The sequence below is a fragment of the Nycticebus coucang genome, chromosome 4 (genome assembly GCF_027406575.1).
Source record: "Nycticebus coucang isolate mNycCou1 chromosome 4, mNycCou1.pri, whole genome shotgun sequence".
Classification (NCBI taxonomy): Eukaryota; Metazoa; Chordata; class Mammalia; order Primates; family Lorisidae; genus Nycticebus; species Nycticebus coucang.
Window position 1 is genome coordinate 14,959,450 of NC_069783.1, and position 17,402 is coordinate 14,976,851.

General features: G+C 41.5%; 1 protein-coding gene across 2 annotated transcripts in view; it reads right to left on the reverse strand.

Annotated features, from left to right (window-relative positions):
• The window catches only part of CYRIA (CYFIP related Rac1 interactor A), a 104,226-nt gene that overhangs the window by 30,137 nt on the left and 56,687 nt on the right, over positions 1-17,402 (reverse strand). For both annotated transcript variants that reach the window (XM_053588521.1, XM_053588522.1), the window contains exon 3: positions 5,881-5,960. In XM_053588521.1, coding sequence (XP_053444496.1) covers positions 5,881-5,950 — 70 coding nt within the window. In that variant the 5' untranslated portion in view covers positions 5,951-5,960. The remainder of the gene's footprint in view (positions 1-5,880; positions 5,961-17,402) is intronic.

A 17,402-nucleotide genomic window follows, 5' to 3' on the forward strand; every position in this document is an offset into this window, starting at 1 on the left:
GAAAAGAACAAGTAATCCCATTTCATTGTGGGCAAGGGACTTGAACAGAAGCTTCTCTGAAGAAGATAGGTGCATGGCCTACAGACACATGAAAAAATGCTCATTGTCTTTAATCATCAGAGAAATGCAAATCAAAACCACTTTGAGATATCATCTAACTCCTGTAAGAGTGGCTCACATAACAAATCCCCAAATTACAGATGTTGGCATGGATGTGGAGAAAAGGGAACACTTCTGCACTGCTGGTGGGAGTGCAAGCTAATACATCCCTTTTGGAAAGAAGTATGGAGAATACTCAGGGATCTGAAAGTAGACCTGCCATTTGATCCTGCAATTCCTCTACTAGGTGTATATCCAAAAGACCAAAAATCACTTTATAACAAAGATATTTGCACCAGATTGCTCATCACAGCTCAATTCATAATAGCCAAGTCATGGAAGAAGCCCAAGTGCCCATCAACCCATGACTGGATTAATAAATTGTGGTACATGTATACCATGGAATATTATGCAGCCTTAAAAAAGATGGAGAGTTTACCTTTATTCATGCAAATCTAGGAATGGGATCTCTAGGTCATCTAGTAACTTTAGGTTTACCCTTTCTGAGGAACTTCCAGACTGTTTTCCAAAGCGTATACATACCATTTCACATGCTACCTGCAGTGTATGTAGATTCTAATTTCTTAACTTCCTCACTAACACTTTTTATTAATATGAGCTCCCTTTCAGTTTAGAACAATCCTAGTGGAGGTAAAATGCTACCTCATTGTGGTTTTATTTCTATTTCCCTTATGACTAATTAGTGATCATCTTTTCATGTGTTTATTGGTTATTTGTTTACCTTCTTGGAAGGAATGCCTACTAAAATCCCAAATGGATCTTTAATAGGTCAATTGTTTCTTGATAGAAAAAAATAATTTATCTTTGAAACAAGGTGTTCTTGCATAGATTTCAGTCCACTTGAATTTGTACCTATGTGTGGGACCTTTCACACCAGGCTTTAGGTCTTGGCACTCAAGAAATTGTGTGCCTTAGTTCCCTGTCTTAAACACTGGGGTGGGCTAATTAATTCCTCAGTTGGATGTATTAGCTAAAAGTGTTTCCAAACTGGCTGATCATCAGAAGCACCTAGAAATGTGGGGAAACGCAGATTCTTGGGACTAGACCACTGATTCAGAATTTTGGGGTTAGGCTCAGTTACCCAAATAAAAAGAAAGTTCACTAAACGCTTTGAAAGATCACTTCCATCTGGGAATCATAAGAACTGCTTCACTGGAAGACTAATGCCCGCTGCTGATGTTGGGTGCCATATGGTGGATCTGACCACACAACCCTGGGCAGAACTTCAGGCACACATCTCCCTGTACGCTGTCCCTAAAGCTATGAAAGACGAGCAACCTGCATTAATCTTCTATTTCTTTCTTGTCTCCCAGCCTTCAAAGAGGAAATGAAGACACAGTGAGGCCTTGGAGTGAGAAGGAAGAAAGAACAGCAATTGAAAAAAGGTGTTAAGTGGTTGTGCAGAAATATGAGCATAAAGTGTGGAACTTGCTGCAAAGGTCAAATGAGAATTTAAATCAGATCTATGCAACGGAAAAACCTAGGGACAGATGTGTCTACTTTTGTATTATGTTTTGACCTGGCTTAATTATATCTATTTGACCCAGTTCAATTAGATTCCATCACCAACTTCAAAAAGAATATTCAACACTCAAAGTAGAGGTGCCACATTCATTTATGCTGTTACTACACGCTGCTCAGCTTTCCCTCCTGCCCTCACCCCCTTCCTCCTTAACTCTTTACACTCCAGCCTCTGTACACAAAGCAACAGATCTGGAATCTCCCCCACCTACCCCCAGGGGCCACCAGTGACTGGGCAGCTCACTGCCCAAGTCCTCATCCCCTTTCCAAGCTTTATGTTTTCTGATAGCTGTACAGGCTTGAATCTACTTACATTCTTTCTTCCTTGAGCCTCTGGGCTCTCCTGCCTGCCTGAATTTGGCCTGCTCTACTCTGTGCCCGAAAGCAACCAGCATCAGTTACTGAAGTTCATTTGGTGCTCAGAGCTTCATGTCCGAGAAGGGCTGAATGTTGCCTCCTTGAAGTGAGTGGAGCTCAAGCCCTGCCTTCAGGAATCTCTCTCTAGTAAAGTGTCCTTCCTCCTCTACAATGTAGATCCTCCGGCAGCTCAAGCCCTCCCTTAAGCATTAGCATGCCCAACTTGCCATCTGTCAGCTTCATCTAATCTGTAGTTTTCCCTCGGGATGTTGGCTACTCTCTTTGGAGATGAGCTTTGATTCAGGACATCCAGCCCTGAGCTTCTTAGCTTTGCCAAGCTGCCACTGCCTAACCCAAGCCAGGCTTTCATTTCAGTCCCCATTTCTCTCCAACAAGCTTTTGGTGCTCTGTCTAAATCAAACCTCTTGCTGTTCTTCAGAACATGCCCTTCTTATTCCAGTCTTTGCTTTTAATCATACTGTTTCCATCTGTTGGAAAACTCTCCCCATCTGCACTGTAGAGAAACTACTCATTCTTTAAAGCCTTTTCCAAATGCCACCTTTTGCAAGAAGACTTCTCTGATTTCTTCACAGTCTTCTACATCCAGAAATCAGATGTACTATGTATACTTTTTTCCTCTTCACTGTCATGCCATGCCATTCTTCCCTGAGTCATTTATTTTATTTTGTCTCAGACTGTGTGCCTGTACTGTCCTCCACTCTAGCATGAGTCTCCATTAGGCAATGACTGTTCTCATCTAGCTCTGCACCCCTGATGCTGCATGGGTTACATACATGGCTGTGACCTTACTCAACATACCCTTACTGGATGGAACTGAAATCTGAGTGACAGCAAGCCACCTTCCTGATCCTTCTGGACCACCAGCAATCTTTCTGGAAAGCCACCTTTAGGAAACAGGGTTTTTAGGATCAAGAAATCAAAATCATTTTTTTCTTATGATACGTCTTAGTTTGCAGAAAATTAAAACTTCCTTCTCTAGCCAGGGATAAAATAATAGCTGTGGTCCCTCTAGGAACTTTCTGGTGCTGAGCCCTTCAGGGAAGCAAAGTAGTAGAAACAGGATGGACAAAAACACCTACATCCCCTCATCAATCCTACGTGACTGCAACTCAATTATTTATCTTCTCAGAATCTCAGTGGAATAAAGTGATCTTCTCCTTAGGATTGATGAGGAAGTAAACAGAATTTTAATATATATTTATTAAAATGTATCATTATCATCGCGATTATCGTTACGTAGAGACAGAGTGTTACTCTGTCTCCCAAGCTAGAAGGCAGTGGCATGATCATAGCTCACCGCAAACTCGAACTCCCGGACTCAAGCCATCCCCCCACTCCAGCCTCACCAATAGTTGAGACTAGAGGCATGTACCACCACCCCTCAATGATTTTTTCTTCAGTTTTTTATAAATGGAGTCTACTATGTTGCCCAGAAAGGTCTTGAAATTTTGGGCTCAGGTGATTCTTCTCCCTGTGCCTCATGAGTCTATCGGATTACAAGTGTAACCCACCAGAAAATATAAAACTATAAATTTATAAAAATTGCCAGGTCAATTTTTATAAATTTATAGTTTTATACTTTCCTTAAATATTACAGGCCTAGTAACGAACCACAAGATGTGTGAATTCAGTCTTCGCTTCTTCCTCTAGAAAAATCATATTAACAAATGAAGTTTTTATACCATAAACTAGCATCAAAAGTCAAGATTTCTAAGTGATTGATTTAGCCACCATGACCTATCTTTAAATCAAATGTTAACAAAATGTCCAAAGTACAAGATTGAGCAGAGCCGAGTGCTGTGGTCGTGAGGGGAGAGGGGCAGGGCCCCTCAGTCCCTGACTACGGCAGAGGGCAGGGATGACACCCCTAAACCATTGCCTCAGAAATCTGTGCTCCGGAGAACCCTGGTAGAAAACCACCATTTTAAAGCCCCTCCTCCCAATTTTATTTTTGTAACTTTAAAGGCTTTTAAGATTAGACCCAAGCAAGAGTTTCTCCGAGGAAGCATGGAAAGCCATAGATCCAGCAGAGCTTAGCAGGCAGGTGGCATCCCTGAGCGCTGGGGGGCGCAGGTGAGCACAAACAGGTGCAAGCGGGATTCAGGGCCTCCAAAAAGAACAAGCATGTAACTTTATAGGTGCTATAAATCCCCACAGTTGTGAATCAATGAGATGTTTTACCACTATTTTGGCCTTTGTACATGGTGAAGGCAACAAAGTAAAATACATGTGAAAGGAAAGAGAAGGGAGCAATGAAAACTTAACTGGCAAAATAAGGGTGGTAAGACTAGAAGGAACTTATTTCGTTAAGATTTTTATAACTTATTAATAAATCCTTATTTTAACAATATATAAAAAACACATATATATTATTATTATTAGAGGAGCAAAAGGAATAGCAAAAGATAAACTATTTAAGAAGTCCATTCCTTTTGAAATATCAAATCAAACCGGCTATTGCTGCACACCCAAACCCAACCCAACCAAGCCAAGCCAAACAACGGCAACACAGCCCGTGAGTTCGATCAGAAGTAACACCTGTTTCACTGAACATAATCTAGATTAATTTTTTTCAGAACATACAGGACATTTTCAAGGAGCTATTTTAAAAACACGCTAATACTAAAAAGATACATCTAGGGAACTGTCATTTTTCAGTCTAGGACATCTTGGAAGAGTCTTCTAGCATTGACTTACAGATCTCTGTTAGAAGCAAACCTCCATTAGGATCTATATGTAAGGAAGTTCCAACTATTATTTTTAATACAGCTAAAATAATTGAACAATTAAGTTGAGAGCAGATTAAAGGGTGCAACAAGTGGTGAATACTGGTTTTTTAAAAAAGGCATGTAACCCTGCTTGTTATAGTGGAATTATTAAAAAGGGAAAGATGGCTCAGTGCCTGTAGCTCAGTGGGCAGGGCACCAGCCATATACACTGAGGCTGGGGGGTTCGAATCCAGCTCGGGCCAGCAAAAACAGCAATAACAACTGCTAAAAAAATAGCCGGGCATTGTGGCGGGTGCCTATAGTTCCAGCTACTAGGAGGCTGAAGCAAGAGAATTGCTTAAGCCAAAAAATTTGAGGTTGCTGTGAGCTGTGACGTCACAGCACTCTACCAAGAGCAACATAGTAAGACTGTCTCAAAATAAATAAATAAATAAAAATAAAAAGGGCAAGATACAAAAGGGAAGATGGAAACATAAGCCTTGTTTGATTAAACATGAATGTGCCACACTTATTTGTAAATATATTTAATCCATAATTAAGAAATAATTTATGGGTTTATTCTGCCATGATTTCTTAAGCCATTTTTTTACCTGAAAAAAAATAATGTTAACGTTTTTGATAAAAGAAACGACCTCTTGGATAAAAGGAGTATATCTCAAAATCCTGAAATGTTTCATACAATCAAATACAAAGAATAAATGAAAATAACTAAAAAAATAATCTGTAAGTTAATTTCCCGTATTGATTTTTTTTCTTTCATATCTAGTGACATTGGTGTTATAGTAATATGTATAAATTGCTTTGCTTACAATTTTCTTTTGGAATATAAAACAATAATTCATAAAAGTTCCTAAAGAAAAATATACACAGTAATTTATGCTAAGCCTACAAAAGCTGGTCACTTATAAAACCAAAAAAACCATACAGATACATTAAAATGATTTTCCACTGTTTTTCTAAAACAATAGATAAATAAAGAAGGAAAATGACATTAGAAATCATCTCGGAAAGAAGTACACAGTGACATTGGATATGGTTTAAACATCATATAAAAGCTTTTTAACTTCCCTATCAGTGAGCTATAAAGAATGTGAAAAGTTTTTATTATTATGTTATAATTTTTTGCACTTACTTTCAAAATCCAGGAAAAAATGTGGATAATTTTCAATTTCTCTGGTAAGAACTTTGAGCAGGTTTCCCATCCCAGCAAACCTAGAAAAGGCAACACAAAACCAACTCTCATCAGCAAAATGAAAAACGGGTTTGCATGAGCACCACTGAGATCCCTGTGGCTACCTCTGAAGACCAGAAAGAAAGCCGCTTCATCCCAGAGATTAAGTGACAACACAGCCACTCATTTCTGAATGTGTGGTAAGTATCTCTGAGGCCTTGGGTCTCTAAACCTTAGGGACATCTGACCTACACCATACAAAGTATGACAACGATTAAAGTGTCATAAGCTCTGCATTGAGGTAGAACATACGTCGGAGAACAAGTACAATCAGGGGCATTATTAAAATATCTGTCTAGAAAGGTAAGTTTCTTAAAGCTCATGAGAACAGAGTTCAGACAACACAGATTCACAGTTGCAGGGACTCCACTTCACAGGTACAGGGAGACAGATTTCTCAGAGGCTTGGCTCATAGGCAAGGTAGTGGCTCTCATAATTTAGCATTCCAACAGTACCGAGACAGGGTACTTCCAAAAGTTACTCTCAATGAAACTGCTGCTTAAGACATTTGCAAAGGTGTGTCAGATCAAACGAAAATACAAATTTGCTGCCTACATGTAGTCTCTCAACCTAAGAAAAAAGAAGAAGAATAGCTAAAATGTAGCAATTTTTAAAGTAAACAGCAAAATTTCTACTGCTATTATTTTTAGATAGGAAACTATCTTCTTGGAGAAGTCACTCGTCTACTAATTCATTCACCACTTCTTTGTGGAACAGCAGTTATACATTGGGCACTGTGCTTTTGGGAAGACATTCTCTAACTCGGCTGTAAGTGAACTCTGGGGACTCAGAGCATCAAGGACAATTTGAAACCACCGCACCAGTGCAAGGAAACTGCAGGGCTGAAATATTCTATGCATACAGCTTCCAACAGTGCTTATGTTGATACAATGAATTTTTTTTTAAATACACCACTCTGAGAAAGATGTAGTGAAAGAAAAATGCACCAAAAGGATAATTCTGTACACCAAAATATGTAGCAAGTGGTGGACCCTGGTCTCTCCATCCTCTTCCACATACTCATACGTCTACAGATAGGCTGCACGGTACAACTTGCTAATGGAAAACCAAAGAGGCTGGGACTTAAAGAGTCTATCGGTGTCAGACTTCACAGGTATAATTCCAGCTGTTTCCCGCTACATGTTATCCAGGGCAAGCAACTTCATCTCTGTAAGCCTCAGTTTCCTCACCTGGAAAATGAACTTCTGAAAAGTATCTGTTTCATCAAATTAGGACAATGAGATAAAGATGTAAAATTCTTAGCATAGCATTTATAGGAAGAGTTGCGATAAGTTCCATGCTCATACTATTGATGATGGTCGTGACAGTTGCCCCCACCACCATCATCATCACGGTTATCCTAACAGCTTCAAATAGTCACTTAGGATTAGCTTTTGGCAGATGGATTACACGGGCGGCACGTGGCTCTAGGAAAGAGAACCAGGAGAATGGAGAAGTAACAAAGAGACATTTTCTAACCACTGGAGTTGTCTGAATATGGAGTGGTTTGCTTTGTGACACAGTGAGCATTCTCTCACTGATGATTTCTAAGTAGAAATGTGCTATATTAGTACTTAACAAAGTCATAAAAATTAGTTACGTGTTGAGAAGAAGGGCTGACTAAGACTGCTATGATGTGTCCTACTTTGGGGTGTATAAAGATTTTTAGACACACACACAGTACATGGAAGGGGACGCAAACACCATATTTCTCTCTTCCAAAAGAATCTTCTCTATCCCTTTCGTCATTGTCCTCCTTCTCCCTTGCCTTTATGCACATTTCCTTTTAAAACTTATTTCTGAGTAAAGCCCTGTGTGAGGTTATGTCCTGTCAAATTAAACCTCGGACCTGGCTGGTATAACCCACTCCTGCCACAGGGCAGCATTCACACACCCTCCTGGGTCTCTGGGAAAGAATCTGTTTCCAGCTGAATGAACAAGTCCAGCTTCAACCTGGAGGCACTTCTTGTAAGAAGATGATTTTACTGTTTAGCAGCAGCCCTGACCTATCATACAAAGGGCCTTGATGTAAATTAAATATTCTTAATTTTCATGGTTTTGTGCTATAAATAGGTCACAACAGACCTACATGGATTTAGCGTCATCCTAAAATTTGATCTTGCGTATGATTTTACTGAGAGAGTACCTGGGTGAAAAATACGCCAAGCCTTTGAAATTCATAATAGACTAAAGCAAAGATATGTGGAAAACATCTGAATATTAGCTGTGGAAGTTGAGCTCTTCAAAAGGTTATCTGAGTGGGCTGGCATTGAGATGGTCAAATATTTTGGAACATCATTCGAACATCCACAAAGGTCAATTAATTGGAACTTCCAGGTCTCTAGAAGTGTCATCTCTCAAACAGGAACATCTGGAACAATGACTGTGGGACATTATATAAAATCAAAAAAAGGGGGGTGGGATAGAGAAGATTCTTTTGGAAGAGAAATAATATAGAACCTAGAAAACATTATGCAAATCCAATACAAGACCCCTCAATTAGCACAGACGTATTTAATCTCATCTGCTTTATGGCCAAAGGATTTGACGTGTCCTGCCATTTCTCCAAGCTCAGTAAGAATTACGGGAGTACCTTCTGATCTAGAGAAGCCTGCTAAGTGACTTGGTATATCAGAAAGCCACCAAGTAGAGGCTGTGCCCACTTTCAACTGGACCCAGAGTTCCACTTGGAAAGTCCCTTCACTTATACTCTTCATGGCACAGACTCCTTCATCTTTTCAAGCAGCTCCTAAGTGAATATAAACTAGATGGCCATGTGCCACGGTACTAGTGAGATGGCTTAGTTAATTAATAGAGATCATTTTTATCATTTTATCTCATCATTAAAAGAATTTCACAGGCGTTATTAACACTATTGGAGAATGGAAGTGGGGGCAGAGAAGAATAAAAGCAGAGCAGTAAGATGAAGGCAGAGAAACGAGATGGCACGTGAACTACAGGCCATCCAAGCCAGTTGTTAGAGATGGCTCAGCAGCGTGAACCTGAGCTTTTGGAAAGGCAAAGCAAAGTAGAAAAAAAAATGATCGTTTTCAAGATTTGGTGCTCAGAAAATTAAGGAAAAAGGAAACATGGCCGGGAGAGTGACTACAAAGAGAAATGTCGTCTGACTAAGAGAAGAGGATGCTTCCTAGAGGAAGTCACATCTCAGGGTGAGCTGGTCTCAGAGATCTTGTGGGCAGAACAGCTGGTTCGGGGTGTACTCTGGAAAGCTGGGAACTCTGGCTTCTATGCTCCATTCAGGAATTGCCTGGCTACATACCTAACGTAGCTACTACACCTGTCTGAAGGGACTTGCCACTTCCTTGTGGTGCGGGAGCTTTCAACAGAGCGCAGAGATGCCTAGGAGGACCTTACCTTGCTTCCCTTAAAATGATGCTAAATCTTAGCAGTTTCCATAGGTAAGGAATTTTCTTATGTAAGTTCAGGAGACAGGAAAAGTCTTTCCGATCATAAAAGAAGAGAAGGAGAATGCTTTGAAGGAGAGAAGTATAGCAAACAACATAGATGCAAAAATACTAACATATTAGGAATAGAATTGATAACGGAGGATGGCAACGGGTATTCCAGGGATGAAGCAGTCGGAGCAGTAAGTTGCAGAGCAGTTTATTTTAACATTATCTGTAGAGTTTATTATTTGAAACTAGCATGTTGCTTATATTGTAAAGTTTAAGCTTAATTTAAACACACACACAAACATACTTGTGCACACAGATACACACAATGACTGCCTGGGCATCTTCAGGGGTTATTTCTAAAATGAAGCCCTCAAGGAAAATGATGTGGCTTGAGCAGTACACCTGATGGTTACAAGATCTAAAGTGCTTTGTGAGGGGCTATAAGGTAGAGCCTGGATAGGAACAGAGAGTACAGGTTGAGTGTTCCAAATCCCAGAACCCAAAGTCCAACTGGCATGGCCTTTCCTTTCCCTTCTCTCGGTAGCCAAGTGCTTATACAAGGTGAATGTCCTTTATCCAAAATGCTTGGGACCAGAAGTGTTTCAGATTTCAGATTTTGGAATATTTTCATTCTATTTACTGGCTAAGCATCCCAAATCCAAGATCCATTGACCACTTCCTTTGAGTGGCACATTGATGGTCAAAAAAGTTTCATATTTTGGAGTATTTTGGACTTTGGGTTTTTTGGCCCTGAGAAAAGACTCTCAGAGCTTCTATTTTCAAAATATCTACAGTGTAAGCAGTAAAAGAATAAGATCATAGAGAACAATGCTTGGAAGAGCCCACAAATGTAAGGCACCATCTAACCACCCCGGTATACTAGAGTCATTGAAGCTGTGAGGATAGGTTCTTCACCTGACAAACAGTAAGGTTACAGTATCTTCCACACCCAACTCTTGCAAGGACTAAACAAGATGAGCTTGAAAACCCTGTGTATTCTGTAAAATGCTGTGCAAACATTAGCCATAAGCTTTCAACATTATAACGTGTCTTATGGCTTAAGATTCACAGGACATCAAATAAATGTATGCAGCATCTCCGGAATTACATGACTTGCATTTTTCTTTATCTTCCAAGACCCATGACCCTTTATGGGGGGTCACGTATCTCTTTCATGCTAAGCTATAATCAGGTAAATACTTATAGGCATTAATAGTTGAAAGAAATTTTCCTACATGTGAGACACTATGTTTCAGATACATTCTCTTATTTCATATTCAAAATAAACCTGGGGGAAGATTTTTTTAGAGATCAGAAAACTTAGAATTATTGGGATTAAGTGTAAAAGCTGATTGAATACAACATAAGTCCTTATAAAAGAAAATCAAATTTTTAAAAGAATCAATATTTATATAATTTTATGATAATTAGAGACTGGAGTTCTTCGGATCATTCTATATAGATTAATACCCATGTTCAATGCAAAACTCTGAAGCCTAAACAAGTGCTTTGAAAATATTGATAGTAAGTCCACTCTTTTAGTAAATGCTCAGGTGACCATCCAAGATTTTTAATTGTATTTAATTTCAATTAACCAAACAGTGGTATTATGTTTACCCCAGGTCATAAATATAGCAAAAAGTCTATGTAAAACACAAATATCTAATGAACAAAATCCAATCAAAGTGGCTCATGACATACCTCTATTGAAAAGAAATAAAATGCCAAAGAACAAAGAGTTAACACTCAGATTTTCCAGTGACCTAAACAAAAGCAGGCTTGGGACTGCTGTGCACTCTGGTCGCAGGAGATGTGTCTCGCCTTCCTCTCTTGGTGACACCTACTGAAATGGAAGGAACGCGCGATGCTCATCCCAAGGAAAGGTAATCTGGTAATGGTTTGGTGGCAGTTTCTTCTACTTTTATCTTTTGCTTTTCTCACAAAACACCATGTTTAACCATCACTCTGAGAGAATTAATCACTTGTTGAACACGCTAAATACACAGGGTGATTGTGAGCAGAGGGTACCGTGAGGGCAGCGGGGGCTGAGGTGCTCAGGTGATGTCTGTTCTACTTAGGGAGACAGCACATCTTTAATTAAATAATGTAATCTAACTCAAAGCCCCTAACAAGTCCCTGATAACCATTAAGTGCTCCAAGATGTTAACTGAATGTGAAAATAACAGTAAGTACCTGATACATATTATGTACCGATCAGAGAGATGATAGTTATCATTACTGATGATATATACGAGAGAAATGAGAACAGCAGTATTTTATTGGGTGTCCATGGCGTGCCTGGCTCTATACTTGCAGCTACCTCGAGCTTTATTTCACTGCAACCTTACAGCAACCTTCAGGTAGCTATAACTATCCTCATATTAATGGCAGGGAAAAAAGAGGCTCAAATGGCTAGATAACTTTCCAACTCTACAAGAGAATAAAAGATAGAGTTGTATTTGATTCTGAAAGTCTGTGAACCCAAAGTGTTCTTTTCCACACATGAGAAGACCTAGAGCTCCAGAGCCCTGGAAGGAAGGTCCCTGCTTGTGAACTTCAGCGAATCTATGGTCTGCAGAGAGCACGTGTGCGATATTGTACTGTTGACTACAGATGCTTATTTTTCTGGAGAGAGTCTACAGCTTCCATTAGATTCCAAAGGGCCCTGCTCTATACTAATGCTTCTCCGTGGCATGTGCAGGGAAGGCGAGGTGTTTCTCCAGGGATTGAATGTGGGGGGAATACGTCTGGAAAAGCCACTTCCTAGGGTTGCCACCCAGCTGTGAAGAGCACTGGGGATGTGGTTGGCTGAGAGAAGCTCTCCAGCTAGGGGAAGGTTAGGAGTGTGTAGGGAACAAAAGATACAAGCTGGGTGACTCATCAAGTTCTTCAAAGATGGAAGACTTATCACTCAAGATTCCCTTACTATACCAGTATTTTGAAGTGGATCCTTTAGGTTTTTCCCCCCAGTAGTGGAAGAAGGGTGTTTCTCTAGTTACTTTAGGAGTGGTGGCTCTGCCCTTACAGGCGCCTACATGTCCTTGCCAAGGGAGGCACTCAGTGTCAAGGGGTGACAATTTTGGATGTGTGCATGGTCTTTCCTATGATCATTTTCCTGGCTCTCAACTCAAAACCACTTCCATGGGAGATGGCTCTGATGCTACTCAATGGAAAACAATGATTCTCTTCAGGAAATAATTCCCTGAGAACATTTCCAGTTTCAAAAAGGGGGAGAATACATACACACACACTTTCCCCCTTATTTGGAACTCTATTTTTGTTTAGAAAATAAAATTAATTACAGCTGCATTCCTAGAGTAAATAAATAAATAAAACAAAACACGTGGAATCAAGCAGGGCTTGACCACAGTTTATGGAAATTCCTTTTCTATAATCAAAACACAATAAACAATGAAAGCCCAGGATAATGTGAATGTTGACCTTTGCCTGTGGGCACCAAAATTTCAATGCTCAATTTTCATGATTAGCTAATCTAAACGATTTCTTTTCTGGCTATGACTACTTGAAAGGAGAATTCCTAAGCCAATACCACTTTTTATCAATAAAAAACAGAAAGTGAGAAAATAAATAAATAAAACAGTGCACTTCTTAAGCAGGCTGCTTTTATACCTCACTGTATTCCTAGCCCTCAAAGCCAGGCCTGGCATGTAGTGAGCACTGGATTGTCCTGTCCAGTGGTCCCTAAGCATCAGCGCCTACAAGGCACTATGAGAATAATAAAGCCTATGTCAAGGTCCTTTCATAAAGCTAAAGTTGCCCAAATATTTCCATGTTGCAGTATTTGTATTTATCTCATAAAATGATGGCAACAATTGTATTCTAAACTTACATAGTTGACTGTGAGATTTTACTAGTTTGTGACTCTCTAGAAGTCAGGGAGCTCCTCACCCAGTCAGTGACTTTCCCAGGGTTGGGGCCGAGCTCCAAGCGCAACATAGCTTTTCTGGCTCAGCCCAGGGCCTTCGGCCGCACCTGCTGTAAGTCTCACTCAGTTTTGCTGTAAGTCTCACTTCCCACCCACAAGGGGGGCTCAAGATTTTCCCAAAAGAGTGGAGGAACGCAATCTAATTGGGGCTGTAGGAATGTTTTAGGGACTAGATGTGATTTTAGGAAGATGATTATGATAATCAACCCTTCAAACTGTCAACAAGGTTTAGAATTGGAGAAATCCTGACAGCAGCCAGGATGGCCACTGCTGTCAAGGACACACCATGCTGCTCTGCACAACTAGACACACCTCTGGCTCCTCCCCTGAATCATCCACTGGCCCCCAGAGGATGTCCCCAGAGGAAAGAGCCTGGGCCCGAGGCATCCAGTATTCAGACACACTTTCTCCTGGTAACTGCAGAGCCCCTGGTACAACATTTATGCTACCTAACTGTTTTGAATTATGAGCAAAGAAAAAACCAACTGGCTTCCAGTTCGCCATCAACCTATAATATATCAGACACAATATTCACAGTGTTAAAAATACTACATAACTAAAATAAAGGTACATTTCTTAAATGATATAAGCAGCTGCTTTCCTGGGCGGGGGAGGGGGTGTGTGGGTAAAAATGTACGAGTGGAATGAAGTAGCTCAGCTTATAAATTCCGGGAGCCCACATTTGCCAAACAAGGTTAAAAGTCTTTGATAGCTGGGCTGGGCTGAAGCCCTGATCCATCTGCCATTTTTGCAATGAAGTCATAAGGTTTTCTGCTCCGTTGTCGAATGTGTTGCCAAGAATCCAACAGATGATTTCATTCCACGATGAAGGAGGAAAACTGAAGTGGAGTCTATTAAGCACTTTCATCTGACAATAAAAATGAGTTAATGGCTAAAATGTGTTTTTGAAACGTTTTAACACTACAAGTAATGGCACTCAAGTGGGAAAATGCCTGAATATTCTCATCCATCATTAATACCATGGTGTCCCTCAAAAGGGCTTGGCATCCTCTGTGGAATACAGGCTGCTAGATTCCAATTGTAAGCCAATCCATGGTGATTCTCAAAAAAAAAAAAAACTTACCAACAGACCATTATGGAGTTGAACAATTAAGTACAGGTTTAAAATAGCTCTTTCAATACGTATCTCAGTTCGGTTTTCTAAAATAGACTATTACCTCATCATAGCTAACTTTCCCATAAACATTAATATCGAGACAGCAAAAAGTATCCAAGAAATCAGATTCATTTCTAGGGAGTGAAAGTCAGTGTATCCCCCCAGTTTCAAATGCCAGTGAGTATGGAAGCAATCAAAGTGGGGCTTAGTTTGGGGCCAGCCCACCGCTGGGAAGTCATTACGGAATTTGTTCCCTTTCATTTTCAAAATCCAGAACATGCTTATGAGGGAAACGGCTTGAAAAGTCTGCTTCTCACCTAGGAGGCTGACAGTCTCAGCCCACCCAGGCCACTTCTACCCAATTTCAAAGGGAAGGAGACCCCAGAGACACAAGTGCTTGCCTTGGAAACAGCGTTCGCTATGGTGTAATGTGGGGCCACCTCGCTTCAATGTCTTCATCTTCAGTCTAGAGAAGGAGAGGGAAGGCCTAGGAAGTGACCACAGTGGGCTGCTCTGACAGCGGCTTACACTGACAGGCCGTCAGTTCTCTCGGGCTGTAAGCCTCTGGGTTTGCCAAAATTCTTTCTGGGTATTTAGATAGACAACAGCCAGGAGCCCCCATCCCCTGCTCCAGACAGCACGTGGCTGAGCATGTGCTCAGAGGATCGAGCCCTTCTCCCGGATGGTTCGGGGCTGCTTCCCCGTCCACGCTCATCGCCCTGCCTGTTCCAACTCAAGTCTCTCCCTTCTCCATCTGACTTTCATGTGCTGGTCTCTGCATTCTTTCTTCCTACCATTTCTCACCCTCTCTGGCAAGACCCATGCGACTCCAACTCCACCCATATGCTGAACCTTCGGCCCCACCCTGGAACTCTGTCTCCAGCTCTGGGCCCACAAATCTAAGTGAAGATCCCACAGGCCCAAAACCCTCACTTTCTGCCCTCCTCAAAGCTCCTCCTCCTCCCTAGTCCAATGGAGAGTGTCATCACTCAACTGCATAAGCCCCAAATCTGAGTGTCATCTGAGGTTTCCCTGTCTGCTTCACCCTTCATGTCCGTTCTCCCATCAAACTTTCAGTTTAACTTCCCGCATCCCGTCTGGATTCCCTCCTCTGCCCCCCTTCAGGCTTCCCCTCCGTGCCAGGAGCCTTCTAACCCCCAGTCCGTGTCCTCATTTCTCTGCCCTCTCAATACTCCCACACTGGATACTGCGGGCCCTCAGTTCACCCACCAGTTTCTGGACATGTTATAGGAAATGCCATGCATAAAATGAATGCTGGTGAATTAAATCTTTATTTCCGTTATCTACCAATAGAAACTAGAAAAAAAAAAAAGAAAGAAAGAAAGAGAAAGGAAAAATAGCACTTTCTCTTTATCTCTCTGCCTGGCTTTCATTCCCTGGGCAACTGTATGATGCATTTGCTCTTTAAGTGCCTATCTCAGCTTGCAGAGTTCTCTGTCAGGCGGTCAAAAACAACCCAGCAGGCTGTGGCTCAGGGAAGTGAGGCGCTAGTGAAAAGAGTCCTTCTGGAGGTGAAAGCCCCTGCAGAATCCCACGGCCCCAGGGCCATGGACTGACTTGGTTCCTAAATTAAGGTTTTCAGGTGCTGAGATTTTTTACACTGGGGCCCACCTGGGTACCTAAATAATCTTTGGAATCACATGTCCAAACATCTAGGGCATTATTCCTTAGGTCAAATTTATTTTCAGAGTGGGGGATGTCAACAATTATATCAGTACAAAAAACTAATAAATCCAACAAAAGCCAAGTCACATAATAAAGACCTGGAGAATCTGAGGCCAAGAGAAGTTGGCATGCTCTGTGAAATCTCCAGCAGCAAGAATATCCAAAGTACCAAAACCTGTCTTAACATCTCAGAGACATGTGTGTCTCTCCCTTTGTTTCTAGTTTCTGAGCAAATCAGGGTAGACTCTACTGCAAACAAAATCAATGATTTAAAATGTAAGTCCTGGCTTGAACCCCAAGCAAGCTGTGAGACCATCAGCCTAAGGCTGGGACAAGAACGGTGGCAGAAGTGACAGTGGCAGAGCAGTGGGAGTCAGCTTGTCACGCAGGGTGTGTGGGGGGCTGCACCGGAGACACTGGACTGGAGCACGGAGGGATGGGACACGAGGGATGGGACACACACCTGACCAGTGGAAGAAACGCGTGTTTAACAGAGACACTGCCTAAGCTGGCCATCAAATAAAGGTGGGGATAGTTTTTTACTTGGTATCCCAGGCTACAAAACCTGGCTCTAAGTGCTTACTTACACTGCAGCCCCTCTGGGGAAGCTCCTCTGAACACTGTGTACTTGGCTCACACCAGAACTTGGACTGTACTAAGGGTTCTCACCTACTTCTTTCTTCTGTGATTTCCCTCTTGCTGTTTCTTACTTTACTTTCTTTCTTTTTTTCTTTCTTTGAGACAGAGTATCACTCTGTTGTCCCAGGCTAGCGTGCCACGGCAACCTCAAACTTTTGAGCTCAAGTGATCCTCCTGCCTCAGCCTCCCTGAGAATTTGGGACTATAGGTGCCCACCACCATGCCTGGCTAGCTTTTCTATTTTTACTAGAGATGAGTTCTTGCTCTTGTTCAGGTTGGTCTTAAACTCCTGAGTTCAAGCAATCCACCCCCTATAATCTCCCAGAGTGCTAAGACCTCTCTTGTGGTTTCCTTTGCCTGGAACACCCTTTCCTTCTCTGCCTGTGGGTGTCCATTCTATCTGTCAACTAAACGAAATGCCATTTCTTCCTAGTAACCCTCTTTCTTGCTGTAGATTCTTTCAAGGGCTGTGTCTGATTCACTTTCATCATATTAGCCATTTCAGCCCCTCCCCCCAGTCCAGGCACCACTCATAGGCTGGACATGTCACACTGTCACTCACAGTGACTAAAATGCGTTGCAAGTGTCGTTTTAGTGGTCACAGCATAGACGTCACCCC